Source organism: Anoplophora glabripennis, unplaced genomic scaffold (assembly GCF_000390285.2).
Source record: "Anoplophora glabripennis isolate ALB-LARVAE unplaced genomic scaffold, Agla_2.0 scaffold781, whole genome shotgun sequence".
Taxonomy (NCBI): Eukaryota; Metazoa; Arthropoda; class Insecta; order Coleoptera; family Cerambycidae; genus Anoplophora; species Anoplophora glabripennis.
In genome coordinates, this window is record NW_019416935.1 from 76,891 (window position 1) to 99,795 (window position 22,905).

The 22,905-nt window shown below is 32.7% G+C and overlaps 4 protein-coding genes across 4 annotated transcripts; all 4 read right to left on the reverse strand.

Moving 5' to 3' along the window:
• Positions 1-1,950: 1,950 nt before the first annotated feature.
• On the reverse strand, positions 1,951-3,826 carry LOC108911849 (zinc finger protein 90-like). Its single transcript, XM_023455723.1, has one exon. The coding sequence runs from the start codon at positions 3,783-3,785 to the stop codon at positions 2,757-2,759; it is 1,029 nt and encodes a 342-aa protein (XP_023311491.1). The 5' UTR covers positions 3,786-3,826; the 3' UTR covers positions 1,951-2,756.
• A 4,236-nt stretch (positions 3,827-8,062) lies between these two features.
• LOC108911842 lies at positions 8,063-9,826 on the reverse strand. The gene is made up of 3 exons (XM_018716893.1): positions 9,628-9,826; positions 9,265-9,566; positions 8,063-8,405 (listed from the first exon to the last, which is right to left on the reverse strand). Exons 1-3 carry the CDS (start codon positions 9,652-9,654, stop codon positions 8,063-8,065), a joined length of 672 nt encoding a protein of 223 aa, XP_018572409.1. The 5' UTR covers positions 9,655-9,826.
• Positions 9,827-12,454: 2,628 nt separating this feature from the next.
• Positions 12,455-17,360, reverse strand: LOC108911852 (zinc finger protein 90-like). Its single transcript, XM_018716905.1, has 4 exons — positions 17,184-17,360; positions 16,375-16,674; positions 16,002-16,303; positions 12,455-14,419 (listed from the first exon to the last, which is right to left on the reverse strand). Exons 1-4 carry the CDS (start codon positions 17,298-17,300, stop codon positions 12,931-12,933), a joined length of 2,208 nt encoding a protein of 735 aa, XP_018572421.1. The 5' UTR covers positions 17,301-17,360; the 3' UTR covers positions 12,455-12,930.
• Positions 17,361-18,503: 1,143 nt separating this feature from the next.
• Positions 18,504-22,463, reverse strand: LOC108911843 (zinc finger protein 366-like). Its single transcript, XM_018716894.1, has 4 exons — positions 22,347-22,463; positions 21,908-22,204; positions 21,557-21,855; positions 18,504-20,275 (listed from the first exon to the last, which is right to left on the reverse strand). The coding sequence occupies exons 1-4, from the start codon at positions 22,461-22,463 to the stop codon at positions 19,120-19,122; spliced, it is 1,869 nt and encodes a 622-aa protein (XP_018572410.1). The 3' UTR covers positions 18,504-19,119.
• Positions 22,464-22,905: the final 442 nt, after the last annotated feature.

Below are 22,905 nucleotides of genomic sequence, written 5' to 3' on the forward strand. Positions count from 1 at the left end.
TCAATTAGAGATGCATAATAAATTCACGTCTATCAATAAGAACTATTCACAGAATTCTGAAGAAGCATAAATGGAAGCCATTTTCATTTCTGTTAATACACCATTTGCAACCTGTCGATTTACCCCGACGTGTAGTCGTCATGTGTGTACCCAGAGTATGCCATTGTTTTTGAAAACATTTGGAAAATCGACAAACTCGCTTTACAGCAATGATAGCAAATCTGCTAAATAAGTAATGACACTTGGTGACATTTAAATGTTTTTCCACAGCCAACCTACAGCTAACTGTCGGATTATATTCGTCTCCGTACTTATGTTCAAATATCTCAAAATCGGTGGGATTTAGGTATAGGGAATGCTTATACCAATGGAAAGAGAATTAACAGGTGCATCTACTGGCATTATAAAACACAGGGTGTTCTATTTAAAATAAGCGAGTTATTAAACTTTCAATTTGACACAATTGGTCCGTGTTTTTTAGACGCCCTGTGTAACATGCACCAACTTTCGAATATTCCAGATATTTGGACACGTTTTGGTATTGACCATCTAAAATTTCAGCTTCCTATCTTAAAAATTGGAGGAGATAGAACCGATTAAGTGTAGGTATGTTTTTTTCAAAAATTTTGAAAAAGTCAAAATATTTCAAAAACTATTGAGTTTAAGGATAAAGTAAGGTTATGAAACTTACCTTAAAATTCGATGTAGAATCCAAAAATTAAATAAAAAATAGTACATTCCATTTGAAATAAGCGAGTTGACGTCTACTTCCGGTAGAACCGGAAGTTCCACGGCGACGCCAATATTTTCAATCGATAGAACATTAGGAGAAACCCCCGTACATAAATTTTCAGAATTCCAGTACGCGTAGTTTTCCAGAAACGTCTAATTGAAGGTCTATCTGGAACACCCTGTATATTGGTTGCTTATATGTAATGCAAATAAAATTTGGAACGAGTGTTACTGATTATGCAAATAAGATAGTTCAAGTCAAGTACACACTCTAGCCAGGTCACCGTCCGTAGATATTAAACTGCTGAAAACCAGAGTTGTCGTTTGGGCGCTAGTTGGTAGGAATCTGCCACGTAGCCTGCTGCATGATCGTCGGGCGTCTCTTAAGGTTGGAGGACTGAAAATGACTGTGGTTAGTATCGATTCTAAGGTCAATTTGGGGTGTGAGTTTGAAAGTTCCAGGATGATATTATTTTGGCCAATTTTTGAAAAAGTCGGCGAAAATTTTGGTGCCCCATACGCCTGTCAGCGGAGTCGGGGAACGAACTTTTGGCGGCAATCTTTTCTCCAGATGGTTTGGCGGGTACATTTTGGAAAGATGCGTGAAATTGTTGTCTTCTTTCCGCCCGCATGATCGGAGGTCTAAAGCATCTATGGCGCGTTAGCGGCAATCAGGGCTTCTTCATCGTCGTGGCGGGAGAATTTTCGAAAGATATGCGGGAAATATTGGAAAGATCGGTGAAATGTAGTTTCCCACTCTGCGTCTTCGGAGCGGTGTAGTAGAGTCTGTTGTGGTTTGTCTATGCTCAGATTCTATGTTGTTTCCTAATTTCAGATTGGCTCTTCATAATCCATCCCATTGAAATGATAAAAGAGAGAATAAGGCCTAATTTATGGATTCTGTCTGGTTAATGCAGCCAGCGTAGCTTGAAATGCATTCAGCCGACATAATTGATGAGTTATTTTATTCGTTTTGGTGTGATGGATTCTATCCACGTAATACATATTGTTTGCTTGTTAAAATATTTCTAATTTTTGATTAGCTCTACTTAATGAGTAAAAGAAAACGGTCTAACTCATTGATTCTGTCGGTTGATTGTAGCCACTTTTTTTTCTCGTCAAAACTAAAACATTGGTGAATTCAAAAAAAGCAACAATCTACAACTTTTTTAATGTTTTACAAAAATGATTTCATGTAAAGGTATATTTTTTAAAAAATCAACTTCAGTAATTTATTATGAATTATCAACTTTGACAGCGAAAGATTTAATCGTTAGATTTTCAGTCTCCTGGACCTAACTTGAATGAATTTTGTTCTTCAATCTTACTAATTATGTTGTCAAACACTGTTATTTAGACCATTTCTGTACCTTGTTTCTTAAATTCTGTTTAGTTTCAAAAACACGTTCACTATATTTGAATAATCAGATTTCTGAAGAAAGTTTACGTACTGACGAACAATTTTCAAAGTCACACTTTCACTTTCTGCGGAAGGATTCTCATGTGTTACCTGATGATTTTTTTTACTGTTAGTTTTAAAACTACATTTATCACTTGTACATTTACATTTCTGTCTTTGTGACTTTACACTTTCATTATACCTAGTTTCATAACCACATGCATCATCCCATTTGTTCATTTGGGTATCCAAAGTATCTTTGAGCATTAGCTGATGTATTTTTAGATATCTCTCTTGCTTGATTTCATAACTACAAATTACTCATTTGTACATTCGAGTTTCTGTAGGGGCTGTGCAATAACTGATACTTTATACTTAGGTTTATACACATTTATTGAACTTCTGCAGCTTTGTGTGATAACCGATGGATTTTTAAATATCTCTTATTTTCGTTTTCATAACTACAAGTATCATATGGATTTCCAAATGGCCTTTATGTGTTAAATATCTGGTATACTTGGTTTCATGACTACAAGTATCACATATGTACATTCCGATTTCTTAAAACTGTGCAATAACTGATGCGCTCAGAGACGACTTACATTTATTTCCATAACTACAAGCATTACACTTGTACTAGCGAAGAACGTTTGTGTGATAATTGATGAGATTTTAGAGCACTCTTATATTTGGTTTCATAAGTACATTCATCACACTTGTATACTTTGATTTCTGAAGGGTCTTTATGCCGTAGCTGATGCATTTTTAGATATCTGTTATTCTTGGTTTCATAACTACAAGTGTCACATTTGTACATCTGGATCTCTGAAGGGTCTGTGTGCACTAACTGATGACTTTTTAGACATCTCTTATACCTGGTTTCATAACTACAAGTATCACACTTGTACATTTGGAGTTCCGAAGGTTCCTTGTGCGATAACTGGTGCGCTCTCAGATGACATTTACGTTTGGTTTCATAAGTACAAGCATTACACTTATACATTATGATTTCCGAAGGATCTTTGTGTGACAACTGATGCACTATCAGGTCACTCTTATGTTTAGTTTCATAGGCACATGTAGCACATTTGTACATGTGGATTTCTGAAGAATTTTTGTGTATTAACTGATGTCTCTTTAGACCATACTTATGTTTAGTTTTATAGGTACAAGTGTGACATTTATACATTTGGACTTCTGAATGGTTTTTGTGCTTTAACTGATGCACTCTGAGATCGCTCTTACATTTACATTCATGACTACAAATATCACACTTGAACATTTGGATATCTGAAGAATGTTTCAGTGCCAACTGATGCCTCCTGAAACTACTTCTATAATTGGTTTCATAAGAACACAATCCACATTTATATATTTTGGTTTTTGAAGGATCTTTGTGCGATAACTGGTGCACTTTCAAAAGACTCCTACGTTTAGCTTCATAAGTACATTGATCACATTTGTACATTTTGATTTCGGAAGGGTCTTTGTGTTGTAACTGATGCACCTTTATATAACTCTTATGTTTAGTCTCATAAGTGCATGTGTCACACTTGTATATTTCAGTTTCAGAAGAATCTTTGTGTATTATCTGATGCCTCTTTAGACCAACCTTATATTTAGCTTCATAAGGGCACAGTTCACACTTGTACATTTCAGTTTGTGAAAGGTCCTTGTGCGACAACTGATGTGCGGTCAGATAACATTTACGTTTAGTTTCATAAGTACAAGCATCGCATTTGTACATTTTGACTTCCGAAGGGTCCTTGTGCGATAACTGATGCAATTTTAGATCACCTTTATATTTAGTTCCGTAACTACATGTATCGCACTTGTGTATTTGTATTTCTGAAGGATGTTTATGAATTAATTGATGTCTCGTTATGCTGAACTTATATTTAGTTTTGTAGGAGCAAGTATCACATTTGTACATTTGGATTTCTGAAAGGCCTTTGCTTTTCGTACAATGTATTAGTCCTGGAACAGCTTCATGTTTTAGACCATTGTTAAACTCATTTTTGCATTTACTATTGCACGATGGTACATCCAGTGGAGCAGTACTTATTTGAATCTCTTCTGTCTCACATTTAAGGATATATTCATTCTCTATTTCTCCTTCAGTTTCATAAACGTATTTCATTTTGTTCAACTGTTGCTCAACTGTTTCCTTATGTAAGTCACTGAAAAAATAAAAATTTGTTCAAATCAATGTAAAACACGAATTGATAATTTAAGATGCCTATACCTCTATTTTTAAATAGATGAGAAATCTGTGAGTAACTAAAGTTGCTGATTCTATTAATAAAAATAATAGTACAAGGTTCTGTGAAGTCAATAATAAATTAACTAAATTAGTCTAGGGTAATTTTTTTAGATCCTTCGTAAATTTTTATAAATATTTAGACCAAAATGCCCAAGAAAAATTCTTAAAATATAGAAATATTTCAAATTCAGATAAAATCTCTAACATCTTCAATAGTAGACATAAATACATACTGAAAATGCTGATGAGATTACTTTTTTCAAGTTCCATAATTTGGCAAAAAATAGCAATATCTTATAGAACTTCTGCTCCATAGCAATATAACTAAATGACTGCTTTATAAGTGTACCAATGTTAGTAAATTATAAAAATAAACATTTTGAATAAGATAGATATAATAAAAAATAATATTATTGGCGAGACAAAATGTCAGATTTTTTTTGTGTAGAAAGAGTGCAACTTCACTAGTTTTGACCGTTTTAACTGTGACTAGTAGCTTTGGACCACTTCTAGTAACCCCTGTTTGATAAAAATGTATGGGGTTCTCTTTGATTTTATTTTAAAGGTTATGCTTTGCAAATATAAATAAATTTATTTGCCGTCTTTACGTGGAGAATGAAAATAAAATTTTCAATACACTGAACAAATGTTTTCAATATATTGAGAAGCATATAAATTTTTAATAATCAGGATTTACCAAATGAATTTATAAATTTGCCAATTATTTCACACTTTTCAAACATATTTAATTATGAAGTGGTTAGATCAGAACTAAAAAAAGAAAATTTCACTTTACAAACATAGGAAGACATTACAAATAGCTACAGCAGCAAATGTGATACTAATAGTTTGTATTTTATACAGGAATATTTATAATGAACTATTTAAATTATTACCAAACTTCTAACCTTTTCCAGTCACGTCCTTCACTTTTTATGCCTACTTCTTCAGTTTCCGTCAATATTTCTCCCGTGTCTAGCTCTTCTTCAATTTTAACTAACCCATTAATTTTCTGTTCATCTTCTAATTCTATTTCATCGTTTATACGAATTTGCATATTAACATCTAAACAGGTCTTGATGAAAGTATTATGAATTCTGAGAGAATCAAAACATTGGTTACAAACGACTGGATCTTCAGAGACACCAATATCCTACAACGCAAGAATTTGTAAAAGGACTGGTATGGTTTTTAAGATCTAAAATATGTTTAAAATAGGAATTTACCACTTCTGGAATGTATCTATGAAACATTTCCAAGTCCACTTCACCAAATGGCACAAATTCTTCGCTAACCAGTTGCAAACATAATCGACATATTTTCTGATCATCTTCCATATTAATTAACAGCTTGTTATCGTATTCCTTTACATAAACTTCTTTTAAATCAAGGAAAGACATTGTAGGATTAATGTAAGAAACAATCTTGTTTTCGACATAAAGGCAAGTGCATTTAAAATCAAATGCAGAGTACAGTTGAGCAGAACAGATAGAACACATGACATGTTTATAGTTGTTGTCCAAGTTCTAAAACATTTTTTATTGAAAAAGTAAATTTTACTAGCAATATTACTATACAACATGTACGACTTACTAGATTCAGTGAAATTGTCTTTAGAATTTCCCTTGTCGATTCGTCTATAGCTCTAAAATTTCCATCGCTTTTGGTATTAGTGCAAAGTATGCAAAATATATTTTTAGAATCTTCCATTTTTGTATTACTTTTTTCTTCTCGGTTATCTAAACATAATAGAATTTACAACTTATTTGTAATTCTGGCCAGACAAGACCGATATCGTTCTGATTTAGTACAATTTCACTGCAGTGAATAAAAAAGCTAAGCTATTTATCTAATGTTCACTTTATTCAGCATAAAAAGAATACTATTACTGTGTTGTGTATATATAGTAAATAAATAAGAAACTAATGTTAATGTTCATAGGTTAGGTTAACCTTGTAAACAAGTTATGTCTCAGTTATAGTAGCTTTCAATTGTCTTGGACTTGGAACTGGTACTAAAGTGTTCCTCTCTAACCGTTCCTTCCAATTTAACCAACTGGAACACTTCCGAGAAGCATCAGTCAACATTTGAAATTCTTGTTTAACGATTCAAAAGTCAGAACCAAATATAAATTTAACTTGTTAAAGCAGAATTGCACAAATAATTATTGCAAATGAAATAATTTATGGCCGTAAATAAACTTTATTAAATATATTCGGAAATCTTAACCTCACATTATGTGGAAATAATTCAGAGTACAAAACTCTTGGAAAAAGTAGTGAATGGGGGAATAGGGAAAACAAACAAGAATACTTTAGAAACACAATGTTCCAATTTATTGTAACACAAAAAGTAAATCTGAAGTGTTCCCGAAGTACAATTTTGGTCAATTGGAAAGCAGCTTATTATCACGGACGCGAAATTTTAGCGACCCTGGTTTATTGTAGCCATAGCCGTATCGCGATACACTGATGCCAACATCTTGTGGTAATTTTCATTGTTGAAAAAATTTCCTCTATTCTCCCGAACAATTTTAAATTATTTTATATATATTGGTTTCTATTATTGTTTCTATAAATTGTTGACTGAGTACCCTCTCGATAGCAGAAAACGTCTACTTGGTTTCATTTCTGTCACTTTTTTAGTATTTCAGAAAAAAATTAAAAATCACTTTTTTGGGACCCTCTTTAAGCGGTTGTATCTTCATAGAGGATGTTCAAACGTGACTTTTTCATATGAAAGACCCAGGTTATTTGATCGACAAGGGATCACCCCCTGAATTTTCTCACTCTTATTTATTTACACCCTGTACGTATCACACTTGTACATTTATATCCCAAGGGTCTTTGTGCATGAACTGGTCTGACTTTAGACCTTTTTTATACTTAGTTTCATAATCACATGCATCACATTTGTTCAATTAGGTTTCCAATGTATCTTTGAGCGTTAACTGATGTATTTTTAGATATTTCTCATGATTGGTTTCATGACTACAAATTACTCATTTGTACATTTCAATTTTTGTAAGGTCTGTACAATAATTGATAATTTATACTTCGATTCATACACTTACTACAATTATACATTTGAACCTCCGAAGTCTTTGTGTGATAACTGATGTGATTTTAGAGCACTCTTATATTTGGTTTCATAAGTACATGCACCACACTTGTACACCTGTATGTCTGAAGGATTTTTATGCCATAGTTGATGCATTTTTAGATATCCTTTATGCTTGGTTTCATAACTACAAGTGTCACACTTGTACATGTGGATTTCTGAAAAGTCTCCGTGTATTAACTGATGACCTTTTAGACATCTCTTATACTTGGTTTCATAGCTACAAGTTTCACACTTGTACATTTGAAGCTCTGAAGGTTCCTATTGCGATAACTGATGCGCTTTCAGATGACTTTTACGTTTAGCTTCATAAGTACAAGCATTACACTTGTACATTATGATTTCCGAAGGGTCTTTGTGTAATAGTTGATGCACTTTCAGATCACTCTTATGTTTAGTTTCATACGTACATGTACCACATTTGTACATGTGGATTTCTGAAGAATGTTTGTGTATTAACTGATGTCTTTTTAGACTACACTTGTATTTACTTTTGTAGGTACAAGTATCACATCTATACATTTGGACTTCTGAATGGTCTTTGTGCTTTAACTGATGCACTCTGAGATCACTCTTGTACTTAGTTTCGTAAGTAAACACATCACATTTATACGTTCTTGCTCCAGATGGGTTTTGCTTATTAACTGAAGACAGCTAGAACTTTCCTTACAACACATATCTAGAGCAGCTTCTTCTTTTAGACCTCCGTTAAGCTCATTTTTGTTTTCACTATTGTATGGTGTGTGCAATGCAGCTTCAGGTTTGCTTATTTGAACTTCAATTGTCTCACATTTAAGCATATATTCACGTTTTATATCTGCTTCTTCTTTATAAATGTGTCTCATTTTATTTTGAACTGTTTCATTATGTGAACCAAGCAAAAAGGAATCACTAAAAAAAGATATTAAACTTTATTTAGAGAAACGAAATTACAATAGTGTAAAACATTTTTGTATAATTATACAGGGTGTTTCTAAAATAGGGTTCCAAACTTCTGCTGCGTTTATAGCTCATTAAAATAAACCAAAAAGTTCCTATTAACATGTGACGCTTAGGTAGTTATATGCCCTTAAAAGGGCTCAAACAAAACTGTTTTTTTAATACTTTTTTCCACTCACCACTTTTACTAATTAAACACTGCAAAGCTCAATTGACAGTTTATCAATATCTTAAATTGTTAAGCGTTGTGGCAACGTCAGTCTTTTATTTGCCATGGTAAACAGATTTTTATAATTTTTGGCCTAATAACTTAAAGAGCAGAGTAATTTTCAAACTCAATTTACTCGAAAACCATTGGAAATATCGATTTGGACAAAGATAATATTTTTTACGTAAAATTGTTAAGATTTTATAAATCTGTAGAGAAAATTGTAAAAAAATTGAAATAAAAAAAATTACGGGCCGAAAACCCCCTTCACCAACCTAAATGGGACGCATATGATTTGCATGTTCAAAAACGGAGTAGCCCATGTTATGTAACATAAAAAGTTATGTAAGACCCATAAATTTTTTTCTATTTATTTGCGACCGTTTTGTCAATAACAGAAAAAAAACAGTTTTGTTCGAGCCCTTTTAAGGACATATAACTTCCTAAGGGTGCGTTTTAGGGCACATGTTAATAGGAACTTTTTGGCTTATTTTAATGAGTTATAAACGCAGTAGAAGTTTGGAACCCTATTTTAGAAACACTCTGTATACATTATTATACTTCGAAATATTTATTTCATCACATTATCACCAACTTCCTCACCTTTCCCAATCATTTCCTTCACTTTTTAGGTCAATCTCTTCAGTTTTGATCAACATTTCTTCTGTCTTTAACTCTTTTTCAATTTTAATCAACCTTTTCATCTGCCGTTCTTTTTCCAATTCTGTTTCATCATTCCCATTCTTAATAAAGTTATTGCTAGGCTTGAAACCTGCCACTTTGTTGTTATTTATGTTATGAGTTTGCTTTTCAACATCCAAACAGGTCTTTATGAAATTATCATGAACGTTGAGTGAATCAAAACATCGTCTACAAACGACCGGATCTTCAGTAACGCCAATATACTACAACCGAAGAGTTTGTAAAGGTATTGGTGTAATTTTTGTGCTCAAAATTAATATTTACAACTTCTGGAATGTACCTATGAATCATCTCTAATTTTACTTCATAAAATGGCACAAATCCTTTGCTAACTAACTGCAAACATAATCGACATATTTTCTGATCATCTCCAATTTTAACTTTGTTATTGTATTCGTTTAAATAAACTTCTTTTAAGTCGACGAAGGACACTCTGGGATTAACATAAGAAATAATCTTATCCTCAACGTAGAGACATGTAGATTTAAAGTCAAACGCAGAGTACAGTTTAACAGAACAGGTAGAACACATGACATATTTATAGATCTTGTCCAAGTCCTGAAATATCTGTTTTATTGAAAGGGTAAAATGACTATTACAATTAGAAACATTAATATAAGACATGTAGAGTACAGTTTAATAGAACAGGTAGTACATACTACACGTTTATAGTTATTGTCTAAGTTCTGAAATATATTTTTTTTATTGAAAAACCGAAATCATTTGACTAGCAATGCTATGAATGTACATCAAGAACGATTTACCAGATTCAACGAAATAGTCTGTAAAATTTCTCTTGTAGATTCGTCTATCACCACAAAATTTTCGTTATCCACAATATTCATTATCCACAATATTCATGCAAAGCCTGCAAATTGTTCTCTTAGGATATTCCATTTATGTATTATTTTTCTTTTGCGTTATCCTCAACATAATATACAATTTATAACCAATATTATTTTAAAAGTTCTGAATCTGGGCCTATTCTTGCTTCTTCTTCTTCTTCTGTGTCACGATTTAAACTACTGCAGACAGTTACAAAAGAGTCGCTAAAAGGAGTACTATTTCAAGCACAAGCACACATTGATGAGTGACGTCATTGGTATCATAAATCGAAACACACCACAAACTCACAAACATTTGTATTTGTCCAGAATTTTAGTTTCATAGCTTAGATAGCGAAAGTATATTGTATTTGCTTCATTATATACCACATTACTTTTAGAAGAGGAGATCTATAGATATAAAATGAATTAGATAATTATTACACTGCTAATTGTCTTTATGCATGAATTTCAAGTTAAATTAGTATGTATTAAAGATATGTTACTCCTCGTATACGATGACCACTTAGAACAGCTTCTTCATCATACTGAAAATAGGTAAATCATAAAATTAAAATAAGTCTCATCTGAACTGCAGTTTTGACTCACTATTTTGTAGCAGCATCGAAAACACTCCGTTTACGTAACTACTTAATCACAGGTTACACATAGAATTGTATTTTTGTAAATCTTTTTTACTTATTCTACTCAAAAAATGTTGCAACTGTAATGTTTAAAAATATCTTCTCGCGTAGAACTGATTAAAATGGTTAACAATACAAATCACTAAAATCGAATTAAATGATAGAATTATAATACCGATAACGTATGTATATATGTATGTATGTATGTATGTCGGAGGGGTGGTGGAATTGTCTACCACCACGGCACTTAGGCCTTATTAGGCCCCTTGTACAACCTCCTTCATTACTCGAGTACTTTTCTTCAAACATCTTATTTACTACACAGATGGCTTGGTGGCAAAGTCTTGTACAGTTTATGTATGACAACATGGTCTTGAGTTACAGAGATTTCTTGCTCTGCTGTCATTACCATTTATCGGGGACCACACGCGTGCGGCAAATGTTGGGCGACCCAGGTCTCTTGGTAGGCTGCCACGTCCCCCGAGCCTGCCTTAGGTCACCCATCCAAATTCCAGCCCACGTCCGTGATGCTTGACTCGGCAGATCGAAATCTGCCGGCCAATACACCCGGCTAGGCGGTCCCCTATACCGATAACGTATTCCCACCTCAGAAATGTTGCAATGCCATTGAACATAGTCAGTTGTAAATCAAGAAAATAAATATTCAACATATGTTACAAATAATAATAGGTAACATTTTTAGAATTAAAGTAAATTTTAATAGATGTACCACTTTGACATTAGTGCAGAAATTTAAAGTACGATGGTTTTTCAGATTGTTATGCCGTAGCCTAAATTGCTACGACCACGAAGCGAAAATAGTTGTGGTGACACCACTAGAGTGCGACTGCCGAAATTATGGCAAATACTGTAATGAAAATGTAACTCTGTCATTTTTCTAATAATCTAGAACTGTTGCAACCTAAACACCTTCACTTCATTCTTCATTTTAATATGCAAAACAGTTAATGTATTTTAGCATCAAACTTACTACGGTCAGCCGGTATAATGTGACGACTCTTTTAACAAAATGGTGAAAAAATTAAACACTGAAACAAATATGTGAATTTATTGGATTTCGAAACAAAACAGTAACAGCACACAAATTCAAACAGACCAAAAGCTATAACTGACTATTAATGTTCTACAAATTAACACCTGCAAACATTTTCTGAGGCCTCCTCGAAGGTTCCTTATGTTCAATTGTTAATACAAAGCACACGGGTACATTCACATTTAAGATGGATCTCTATGCGTCAACATGTGATATTTAATACCACTCTTGTATTTACTTTCGTAATCGCAATTGTTACACCTGCACATTTCAACCTGCGAAGGATTTCTATGTTTCAGTTGGTGCCCTTTGATATGTTTCTTGTATTTAGTTTTGTAATTGCAGTCACTACACCTGTCTATGCCCCTCTCGGTCCCAAATCATTTAGGCCACCAACATCGCCAAAATAATGGCACGCCCTATAGATGTTAATAAAAAGAAATGGTATTATTGATAAAATAAAATTTTAACGGGTGCCGTAACGTTTGGTCGTAAGTTACCATATTAAAAAAATTTCCTTCAATTATTATCAAAAAACCGAAAAGGAAGTATACAATGAAATGGAAGTGTGAAATAATAAAATTTATTTAACGAACTTCGGAACAAAGCACCATTTTAATGTTCTACAAAGAAATGTAAGCAATTGAACTTTGGTATCTTTTTTTTAAATCAACCTAGTAATTTAATTTTGAACTAGCGAACGTACACTTTCACACTGAAATCTTTAATTGGTCTATTTCCAACCATGCCAAGGGTTGACTTAAACGAATTTTGTGTTCTATAATTTTACCACTAAATAATGTCAAATATATTGGTGTGAATTTTGCACATATCCGGCAAAACCTTCTCCAAACCATATTGGCAAAGCTGCTGTTTAGACTGTTTCTATGCCTGATCTAAGACACTTGCCCATTTGCACTTTTGATGAATCTTGATGTTTCAACACATAAATTCTTAAACTCTGCTTATGCTTAGTATAGAAAACATATCCGTTACGTTCGAATACTTAGATTTTTGAAGAATGTTTTTAACTGCTGAGCAATTTTCAAAATGGCATTATAATAACGTGTATCATATTCCCGCTTCCCGTGGAAGGGTTCATGTGAGTCAACTGATGTTTTTTGATACTACTCTTATGTTTAGTTTCAAAACTACATGTATCACACTTGTACATTTGGATTTCTGAGAGGTCTTTGTGGGTTAACTGATGTCTGTCCATAGCACTCTTATATTTACTTACAAAAAAACATGTATCACACTTGTACATTTGTGTTTCTGAAGGGTCTTTGTGCTTTAACTGATGTGATTTTAGGTTGCTTTTAAAATTAGTTTCATACGTACAGGTGTCACATTTGTACATTTGAATTTTGATATTATCTTTGTGCTTTAATTGGTGCCGTTTTAGATATGTCTTATGCCTGGTTTCATAGCTACAAATGTCACATTTGTACATTTCCAATTCTGAAACGTCTTTGTGCAATAACAGATGCATTTTTAGATATCTCTCATACTTGGTTTCAAAATTACAAGTGTCACACTTGTACGTCTGGATCTGGCCAAGGTCTTTATGCAGTAATTGATGTACTTTTAGATGTCCCTTATACTTGGTTTCATGACCACAAGTTTCACATCTGTGCATTTGGATTTCGGAAGGTTTTTTGTGCAATAACTGATGTGCTTTCAGACAATTCTTACGTTTAGTTACATAAGTACAAGCATCACACTTGTACATTTTGACTTCTGAAGAGCACTTATGTGATAATTGATGTAATTTTAGATCACTCTTATATTTAGTTTCATACATACAAGCATCACACTTGTACACTTGGATATTTAAAGGATCTTTGTGTGACAACAAATGCGATTTTAGATATCTCTTATACATGGTTTTATAACTACAAGTGTCACACTTGTACATGTGGATCTCCGAAGGGTCTTTGTGGGTTAATTGATGACATTCTAGACTTCTCTTATACTTGGCTTCATAGCTACAAGTATCACACTTGTACATTTGGATTTCAGAAGGTTCTTTGTGCGAGAACTGATGCACTTTCAAACAATACTTATGTTTAGTCTCATAAGTACAAAGATTACACTTGTACATTTTGATTTCCAAAGGATCTTTATGTAATAATTGATGCATTTTCAGAGCACTCTTGTATTTACTCTCATAAGTACACGTATCACATTTGAACATTTTAATTTCCGAAGGGTCTTTGTGTAACAACTGATGCCTTTTCAAATGACTCCTATCTTTAGTTTCGTACGTACATATATCACATTTATACATTCTTCCTCCAGAAGAGCCTTTGCTTATTATCTGGTTGTGCGTGGGGCTCTTCTTGCAATGTATAAATCCCGGAGCAGCTTCCTGTTCTAGACCACCATGAAACTCATTTTTGTTTTCACTATTACACGATGGTGTGCTTAATGCAGCTTCAAGTGCACTTATTTGATGTCCTTTTGTCTCACATTTAACCATATGTTCATTCTTTATTTCTGCTGCGTCCGTGTAAGTGCACAAAGAGACTTCACTGAAAAAACAAAATTGTTTACATTGGAATAAATTCATAAATGAAAGATAGAATTAAGGTGCCATAATCGGATTATTGACTAAATGATACTCAGGGTTTGAAGCAGTGTTGCCAGACGTTTAGACTTTGTGTACCAACTGTGACTCAAAAATGTACCAGATTTAAGAAAATAAGAGAATAGCATATTAAATGGAATAGTTCATTCAGAGTTTTAAAATTTGTAGTTTATTAAAAAATGCAAAAATTTATCATCAAAATTGAATCACTTCAGATTCTGTGTAGAATGTGAATTGAACTCAGTTAATTTTGTTTTTTTTTAAATAAACAAGCTTCTGCACCAATACAAATATTGTCTAATTCTACATACATTACGTGAAAGAAATTTCAGATGGAATTTACACTTTTTTGGTGGCATTATTTTATCACAATTTAGGTTTTAGGTGACAGTAAGTAAACAGAACAGAGTACTTTTTGTTGACGTTCAATATCTTCCTTTCAACTCGTATTGTAACGTTGATTTGCGACGTATCTATTTCTATATGAAAAGAAGCAGATTCGCATACTTAAATATATCTATTTGTGAATTTAAGAAAAAAATACAAAAACGCTAAAAAATATAAAATGAAAATAAAAACAAAAACTAGCAAACACTTAAAGAAGTCATTTGGTTTGGCAAGCAAGCAAGCAAGACAGTTTTTTGGCGAATTTTATATGATCTGAGTGATGAAAATGTAAACTCATTGCTTGCAAAAAGCGTAATCCCTCCCAACATGATGTTTTCTTAAAGAATATCTAATCTTGCATGCATCAATTTTAAAAAATCGCTAATATACATTTTGATTACTGAATTATTTTTTTCTTTCATTATTAATCTTACATCCAAATTATCCTAGTTCAGAGTCCTTCGGATACAAGGTTTAGAGTATCTATCGAGATTTTGTAAGTCTCCAGTATAAAAATACCGATTAATTGAATATTTTCAGCAAAAATCCTGATTTTTTTGTAAAATCGGCAGTACCTCAGTAAAACAAAGTGTTTGGTAAAATCTAATGGTAGATTCATAAAGAACAAAAGACTTTACATAGGAAATGGTACACTTTGCATATTTGAGAATCTCGAATACAATGAACGAGTATGTCAAGAATGTTGAATTCATCTTCGCGTGAACAATCCAACTAACAGGTTCAACTTCGAACAAAAACTATCCTCAACTTAAAATTTTACCTACTCTAAAGTATCACCACAAGCTATTATTTAGACCACTTTTGAATCGAATTCGTGAGATCGATGAAACAGGCGAAATTTTGGGTCACTCTTTTTTTACAACTAACAGTTTTTATGCTACAAGAAATTTTGAAAAAAACGCATTCCAAAATATTTTTTAGCAGAAAAATTTCATAAAGCATAGCTCAAAAATTTTATAAAGTGTTAAGTAAAAGATACGACCATGAATTCCATATCTATGTCTCGTACTGTACTTTCATACTTGTCGAGATAAAATTTCAGTGAACTTGTTAAACACTTTTATACTTGGAAATATTTATACTGAACTATCTACCTAAAGTTTTATAAATTTTCTCACCTATCCCAATCATTTCCTTCAGCTTTTATGTTGACTTCTTTAGTTTCAATGGGAGCTTCTTCCATCTTTAACTCTTTTTTAATTTCGATGAACCCTTCCATCTTCTGTTCATCTCCTAAATCTATTTCATCAGTTTCACTTTTAATAAATGTATCGCCAAACTCAAAATCTATGATTTTGTTGGTACAGATGTTGTGAATTTGCTTTTCAACATCCAAACAAGTCTTTATGAAGGTATCGTGAATGATGAGTGAATCAAAACATTGCCTGCAAACTACTGGATCTTCCGTTAGGCCAAAATTCTACAACAAAAGAGTTTGTAAAGATACTGGTAGTTTTAAAGCTACAAAATGTGCTTGAAATGGATATTTACCACTTCTGGAATGCATCTGTCAATCATCTCTAACTTCGTTTCATAAAATGGCACAAATTGTTCGCTAACCAGCTGCAAGCATAATCGACATATTTTCTGATCATCTTCTATTTTAATTAACGATTTGTTATCGTGTTCTTTTAAATAAACTTCTCTTAAATCAACAAATGACATTGTGGGATTAACATTAGAAACAATCTTATCCTCAACGTAGAGACAAGTGAATTTAAAGTCACACACAGAGTACAATTTAGCACAACAAGTAGAACACATGATATGTTTATAGTTGTCCACCGAGTCCTAAAATATGGAAATTATTTATTATAGCATAAAACTTTTTGTGGATATTATCAGAAAATTCAAATTAGGTACTAGATTATAATTAGAAAGAAGTTATTTTTGGCCTCCGGAATAAAGTTTCGATCATTTTGTGTTCTGTTTTGGTCACTTTTACTCCTTTTTTTTAGTATTTCAGACAAATTTGTAGAGTAAAAAGGCAATGCGGATAGCGAATAAAAAAATAACCCAAACATAATTTTGTCAATTTATCTGTAAACATTTAGGTACGTTACGTATAAGTTAAATAAAAAAAACTTAATTTTTATGCAAATAAATTTCTAGATACAATTAAGGTTGTCGGGGTCTTTTTATATATGCAAACACTAAAACTTAAAGTATCATTCTTGAAAATATGAGGGAGGCAGGAAAATGTTTTTGAAGATTTAAGCAATTAGTGCTAATAGAAATATCTTTTTTACTGAAAATGTAAAATGATTTGATTACCAAACTAATGTGCAGCATGAACTTACCAGATTCAGTGAAACTGTCTTTAAAAGTTCCCTTATAGATTCGTCTATCACTGTAAAATTTTCATTGCTCTCAGTATTATTGCAAATACGGCAAAATTGTCCTTTAGAACCTTCCATATAATTATTTTTTCCTTTTCGATTATCCTAAATAGAATTTATAACCTAGACTATCATAATTTGAAACGTCATTGTTCATAATCTTCATGGACCATGGAAAGCACTCATAGAACATAGAAGTAGAAACAATTGAAAATTGACTTGTATACATCACAGATTAGGTATACACATACTAAAGGTATGTGCTTGTATTTTATATAAAAATTGGTTAGGGGCAAGTCCACACACTAGATGGCACTGCTCCAGTTATGCTACCAATGCTGACCTCTACTAGTTTTGTAAAACTTATACAGAAATAAATGAGAAAGAATAAGATAAGTATTACACTTTTTTGATTTCTCCATTTTCGACTATTAACGCTCAATATTTATTCAAGAGCAGCACAGACTGTGATACAAATTTAACGTGGTCCATACATTTTAATTTGCATCCCAGTTGAAATATGTCCTTGACACACATTTTAACAACTGAGCAAGCTAATTCTTTTAGATTTTGCTTATATGTATCGCACATTGGTTTTAATTAAATAATTATTTTTGCCGTTTTAAAAATGTACTTAATAAAAAAATATATAAAAAACTAATCTGAATGATAGGACAGGTAACATTGAAAAGTTAAAATCTAAACAAAATACGGTATCTACCCTTTTTTCTTGTTTAGCCTTTTCACCAGCCAATGGGTGCTAGACATATTAAATTAATACGAAGCTAACAAAACAGCAACAAAATTAAATCGTGAACAGTTTAAATTTAAGCAAAATCCGATCTTGTTCCATACGCTTACAAAGAGTAACGAGCAACAGCTGCTCTGTTAAAATACCATACAAACGTTTCTGAAAAGCCGTTACTGCCAGTTATTAACACCCGAGCAAATCAATCTTTAAGAAACTGTTTTTTCTTATAAGGTATGCGAGTACTTTAACTTCCAAAGAACCTCTTTGCGCGTCCAATACCGTATCAATATCGCTAAAATGTATGGTTTTTCATAGATGGATTTTTGTTATTTCAGTGTTTAGAGGTATTCTAATTAAACTTCGCTGTTATTAAATTATAAATATCGTGACTGGTTTGTCTGTACTAAGGGTCGTATGACACTATGCTAAAGTAATATCAAAAAAAAAAAACAGTGAATGTGAAATATTTTTAATTGTAATTTGTTGGGCTAATAGTTATTTATATTATATATAGGTACATAAAAGTATCAACAAAATACAAATTGGGCTGCAAAGAAAATATTTTTTTTACGCAGATACAATACAGGAATTTTATATTTTAGCTTTGAACAAATGACACTTTATGCAAGTTCAATATACTGAGTTACCCTCCAAACTGTTCTAGAATTCAGAATCCAAAAAGGTGGCAAAGGGTTTACATTACACGACCTGTTTGTTCTTTGGCAACAAATCTTTTCAGTTGTTTCATTCGGGGCATTCCTTCTACCAAAAGTTCCACGTAATTTTCGCACAGTCTCTACTACACACTCTCCGTACTTGTAATGAATTTTCACAATGTATGCTCGCTCATCCATCGTATAGCGCTCCTTTTTGTCTAACCGCAACGCGTTTACTACAATATGTGACCCTGGACAATGCTGCCAACTTTTTGGAATGAATATGGTGTACAACTGCATTACTTTTAGGACACCTGTTACAAAAAATTCTGCGGATAGAAGACTGGAATTAACGTATCAACATTAAATTTAGTTTCTTAAGTTCAAATGCAAATTATGAGTATTAAATACCTCTGGATATGGGCAACAAGAAAAATAAATTACCAATTACCCTTGTTCGTTAATAAATTGTCTGTAATTGATTACAGACTTACATTACTACCGTGTCATGTGTCAGCTGATGTCTAACTAAACTGTGTTTATGCCTCGTCTGGAAAACACATTTATCACACTTGTACATTGGCATTTTTGAGGGATCTTCATGTTTCAGCAGGACGTGAACTCTTAAACTGTCTTTATACCTAGTTTCAAAAACACAATCATTACATTTGTACACCTGGACATTTGAAGAACCTTTATGTACTGGCAGATGACATGCAAGATAGTGTTTGTCAACAGTAGTACTGGATGTATCACATTCCGATATCTCTGCTGTGCAAGGCTTCTCATGCAATAATTGGTGGTTTCTGAGACCCTTCTTGTATTTGGTTTCATATCTACATATAGCACACCTGTACATGCAGATTTCTGAAGGGTCTTTATGAGTCACCTGGTGATCTTTTAGATGACTCTTATATTTAGTTTCATAAGTACAAACTTCACATTTGAACATTTGAATCTCTGAAGAGTTTTTATGTGTTAACTGATGCACTTTTACTTGTCCCTTGTACTTAGTTTCAAAACTACAAGTATCACATTTGTACATTTGGATTTCAGAACGGTCTTTGTGCGTTACCTGATGACATTTCAGACGGTGCTTATATTTAGTTTGAAAAGTACAAGTACCACATTTGTACATGTGGATTTCCGAGGGATCTTTATGTGTTAACAGATGGTATTTTAGAGAATGCTTGTATCTAGTCTCATAACTACATGCATAACACTTGTACATTCGGATTTCCGATGGATCTTTGTGTATTAACTGATGCACTTTTAGGTGTCCCTTATGTCTGGATTCGTAACTACATGCATCACATTTGTACATTTGGATTTCCGAAGGGTCTTTGTGTGATAACTGATGTTCATTTAGATGACTCTTATATTTAGTTTCATAATCACACACATTGCATTTGTGCATTCGTGCTCCTGAAGGTTCTTTGCTTAACTGATAGCACGTGGAATGTTTCTTACAATCTATAAGTCCTGGAACTTCACTACTACATGATGGCACCTCTTCGAGAGTACTTGCATCAACTACTATTTCACATTTAAGCATAGATTCATCCTTTATTTCTCCTACATCTTCATAAATGTGCTCCTTTTTGTCGTCAGCTGTTTCATTACGTAAGTTGTAAAAAGGCAAATCACTGAAAAAATTTAAATTGTTCATTGTGGAATAAATATATATATATGAAATATACAGTGTGGAAGAGGAGTATGAAATAAATTAATTAATCCCAAACTCATAAAGTTTTATGACATTTCCTCAGACACATCAATTTTGCATTTTAGAAGGCAAGTTTTTATGTACCCCTCGCCTTCCAGATAAAAAGTAAAAAGCATTTGATAATATTCGGACTACTGCATTCTTGGATTTCACATCACAAAATTCTTTATTATTAAAACAATTTAACAAAACAGATCCATTAATTACTTGTTCAAAACTAATTGTCTTCCACACTGCAAATGTGGCAAAAATTTCTTGCCTTACATTGTCCAATGTTTCTGCAGCAGTTATATTTTCATACAAGTAACCCATAGTATCAATATTTTAAAAAATCTAGGGAACAAAGCTAGGCTCAATCGTCAGTCCAACTCACCAGACATACACCAGTTTCAGACTTGTTAGTCCTCATCAGTATGCCACAGGAGAGACAACTGACAAATAATTCAACTATTAAAGAGCTGTGAATTAATTTGGAAGGATTTACAATAGATGGCGTAACTTATGTTATATCACATTGGATACTTCTGTAACTATATACATGTCAAAGCTCTGTAATAATTAGCTTTTTACTTTTCATTATGTGTCATTCTGCTGGTGTAAACAACACATTTTTCCTCGGCTCGGAAGATGTCGAATTACAAACCAACAAAACACCATTTGCAGAAAGTTTTAATTTCCTGTTTAATTCAAAGAAAAGTGTTGCTGTAAGTCATTGAGTCCTGTTGGAAACTTACGGTGAACATTATCCATCGATAAAAACGTGTGAGTATTGGTTTCGACATTTTAGAAGTGGGGATTTCGATACAGTTGACAGAAAACGCCCTACTCAACCGAAAAAGTTCAAAGATGAGGAATTAGAAGCATTACTTGACCAAGATTCATGTTAAACACAAGACGAATTTGCTGAATAGTTGAATGTTGAATGCACAACAGTTTCCAAAAGTTTAAATCCACTCGGTATGATTCAAAAGCAAAGAAATTGGGTGCAACACGAACCGATGCCGAGAGATGTTGAAAGGCGGTTTTTCATATGTTAGCAATTGTTTCAGAGGGAAAAAAATCAATAAAAATAATTTGGACAAATTTCACTATTTGATAAACTCAAAAGCAAGTAAACAACATATCATAAAATGAATAAATAATTTTTTACAACCTACTTTGAAATATTTAGAATTATCTAAATTTTTCTTAACTTTCTTACCTTTCACAAATATTTTCACTTTTTATGTTCACTTCTTCAGTTTCAATCGGTGTTTCTTCCATCTTTAGCTCTTGTTCAATTTTAATTGACCCTTCCATCTTATCTTCATCTCCTAAACCTGTTTCAATGGTTTCGTTTTTAATAGACATATTGTTATGCTTAAACTCTGTGATTGTAGGTTCACCAGCATTTTGAACTTTTATTTCAACATTCAAACAGGCCTTTATAAAAGTATCATGAGTGACGAGTAACTCAAGACATTGGTTACAAACAAGGGGATCTTCAGTAAGACCAAAATTCTACAATACAAGTATAAAGTGCAAGCTCTAAAATATGCAAATTGATATTTACCATCTCGGGGATGTATCTGTGAATCATTTCTAACTTCACTTTATAAAATGGTACAAATCCTTCCCTAACTAACTGCAAACATAATCGACATATTTTCTCGTTATCTTCCACTTTAACTGGTTTGTGCTCATGATCCTTGGAATAAACTTCTCTCAAGTCAACGAAGGACACCTTAGGATTAACATAAGTGACAATCTTGTCCTCAACGTAGAGACAAGTAGATTTAAAGTCAAACGCAGAGTACAGTTTAACAGAACAGGTAGAACACATGACATGTTCACTGTTGTCGTCCAAGTCCTGAAACATGTTTCTATTGAAAAAGTAAAATAATTTGACTAGCAATACTTAATATACATTCGTTAATTTGAACTTAGGAACTCACTTTAAAGGGGTGATGCCTCAACTTAGAATAACAAAATGTAGTTTTAAATGAACTTACTAGATTTGGTGAAACAGTCCTTAAAATTTCTCTAATGGATTCGTCTATTACTGTAAAATTTCCTTTGCTGGCAGTATTAATGCAAAACCTGCAAAACATCCCTTTAGAATCTCCCATTTATATAAACTTTTTGTCTTTTTGATTATTTTAAATATAAGAATTTATAACCTATATTTTTCATCTTCTTCCAAATTTACGGTTTGACGTGTGTAAACTTAACCACTTTGTTATAGAGTTCATGGAGACTAGTCTCCATGATAGAGTTGCTCGATAATTAAAAAATGCCGGTACTAGGGGTTTACGAAAAATATATCTGACCAACTGATCCGAGCTTGCTTACTCTGGTCAGAGTGCTCTTTTAAATTAACTATTTTCGTAAGCACCTAGTCGAAACTGATCTAATCTAACCTCTATCACTATCTACATGCAATAATTCTACAAATAACCTGTATAACCTTTTACTTTTAGTTAGTGATGGGCATAATCGACCAATTTTGATAATCAAGTTATCGGTAATCGAGTACTTCTGATAATCGAGTGATCACTCGAGATACGAGAT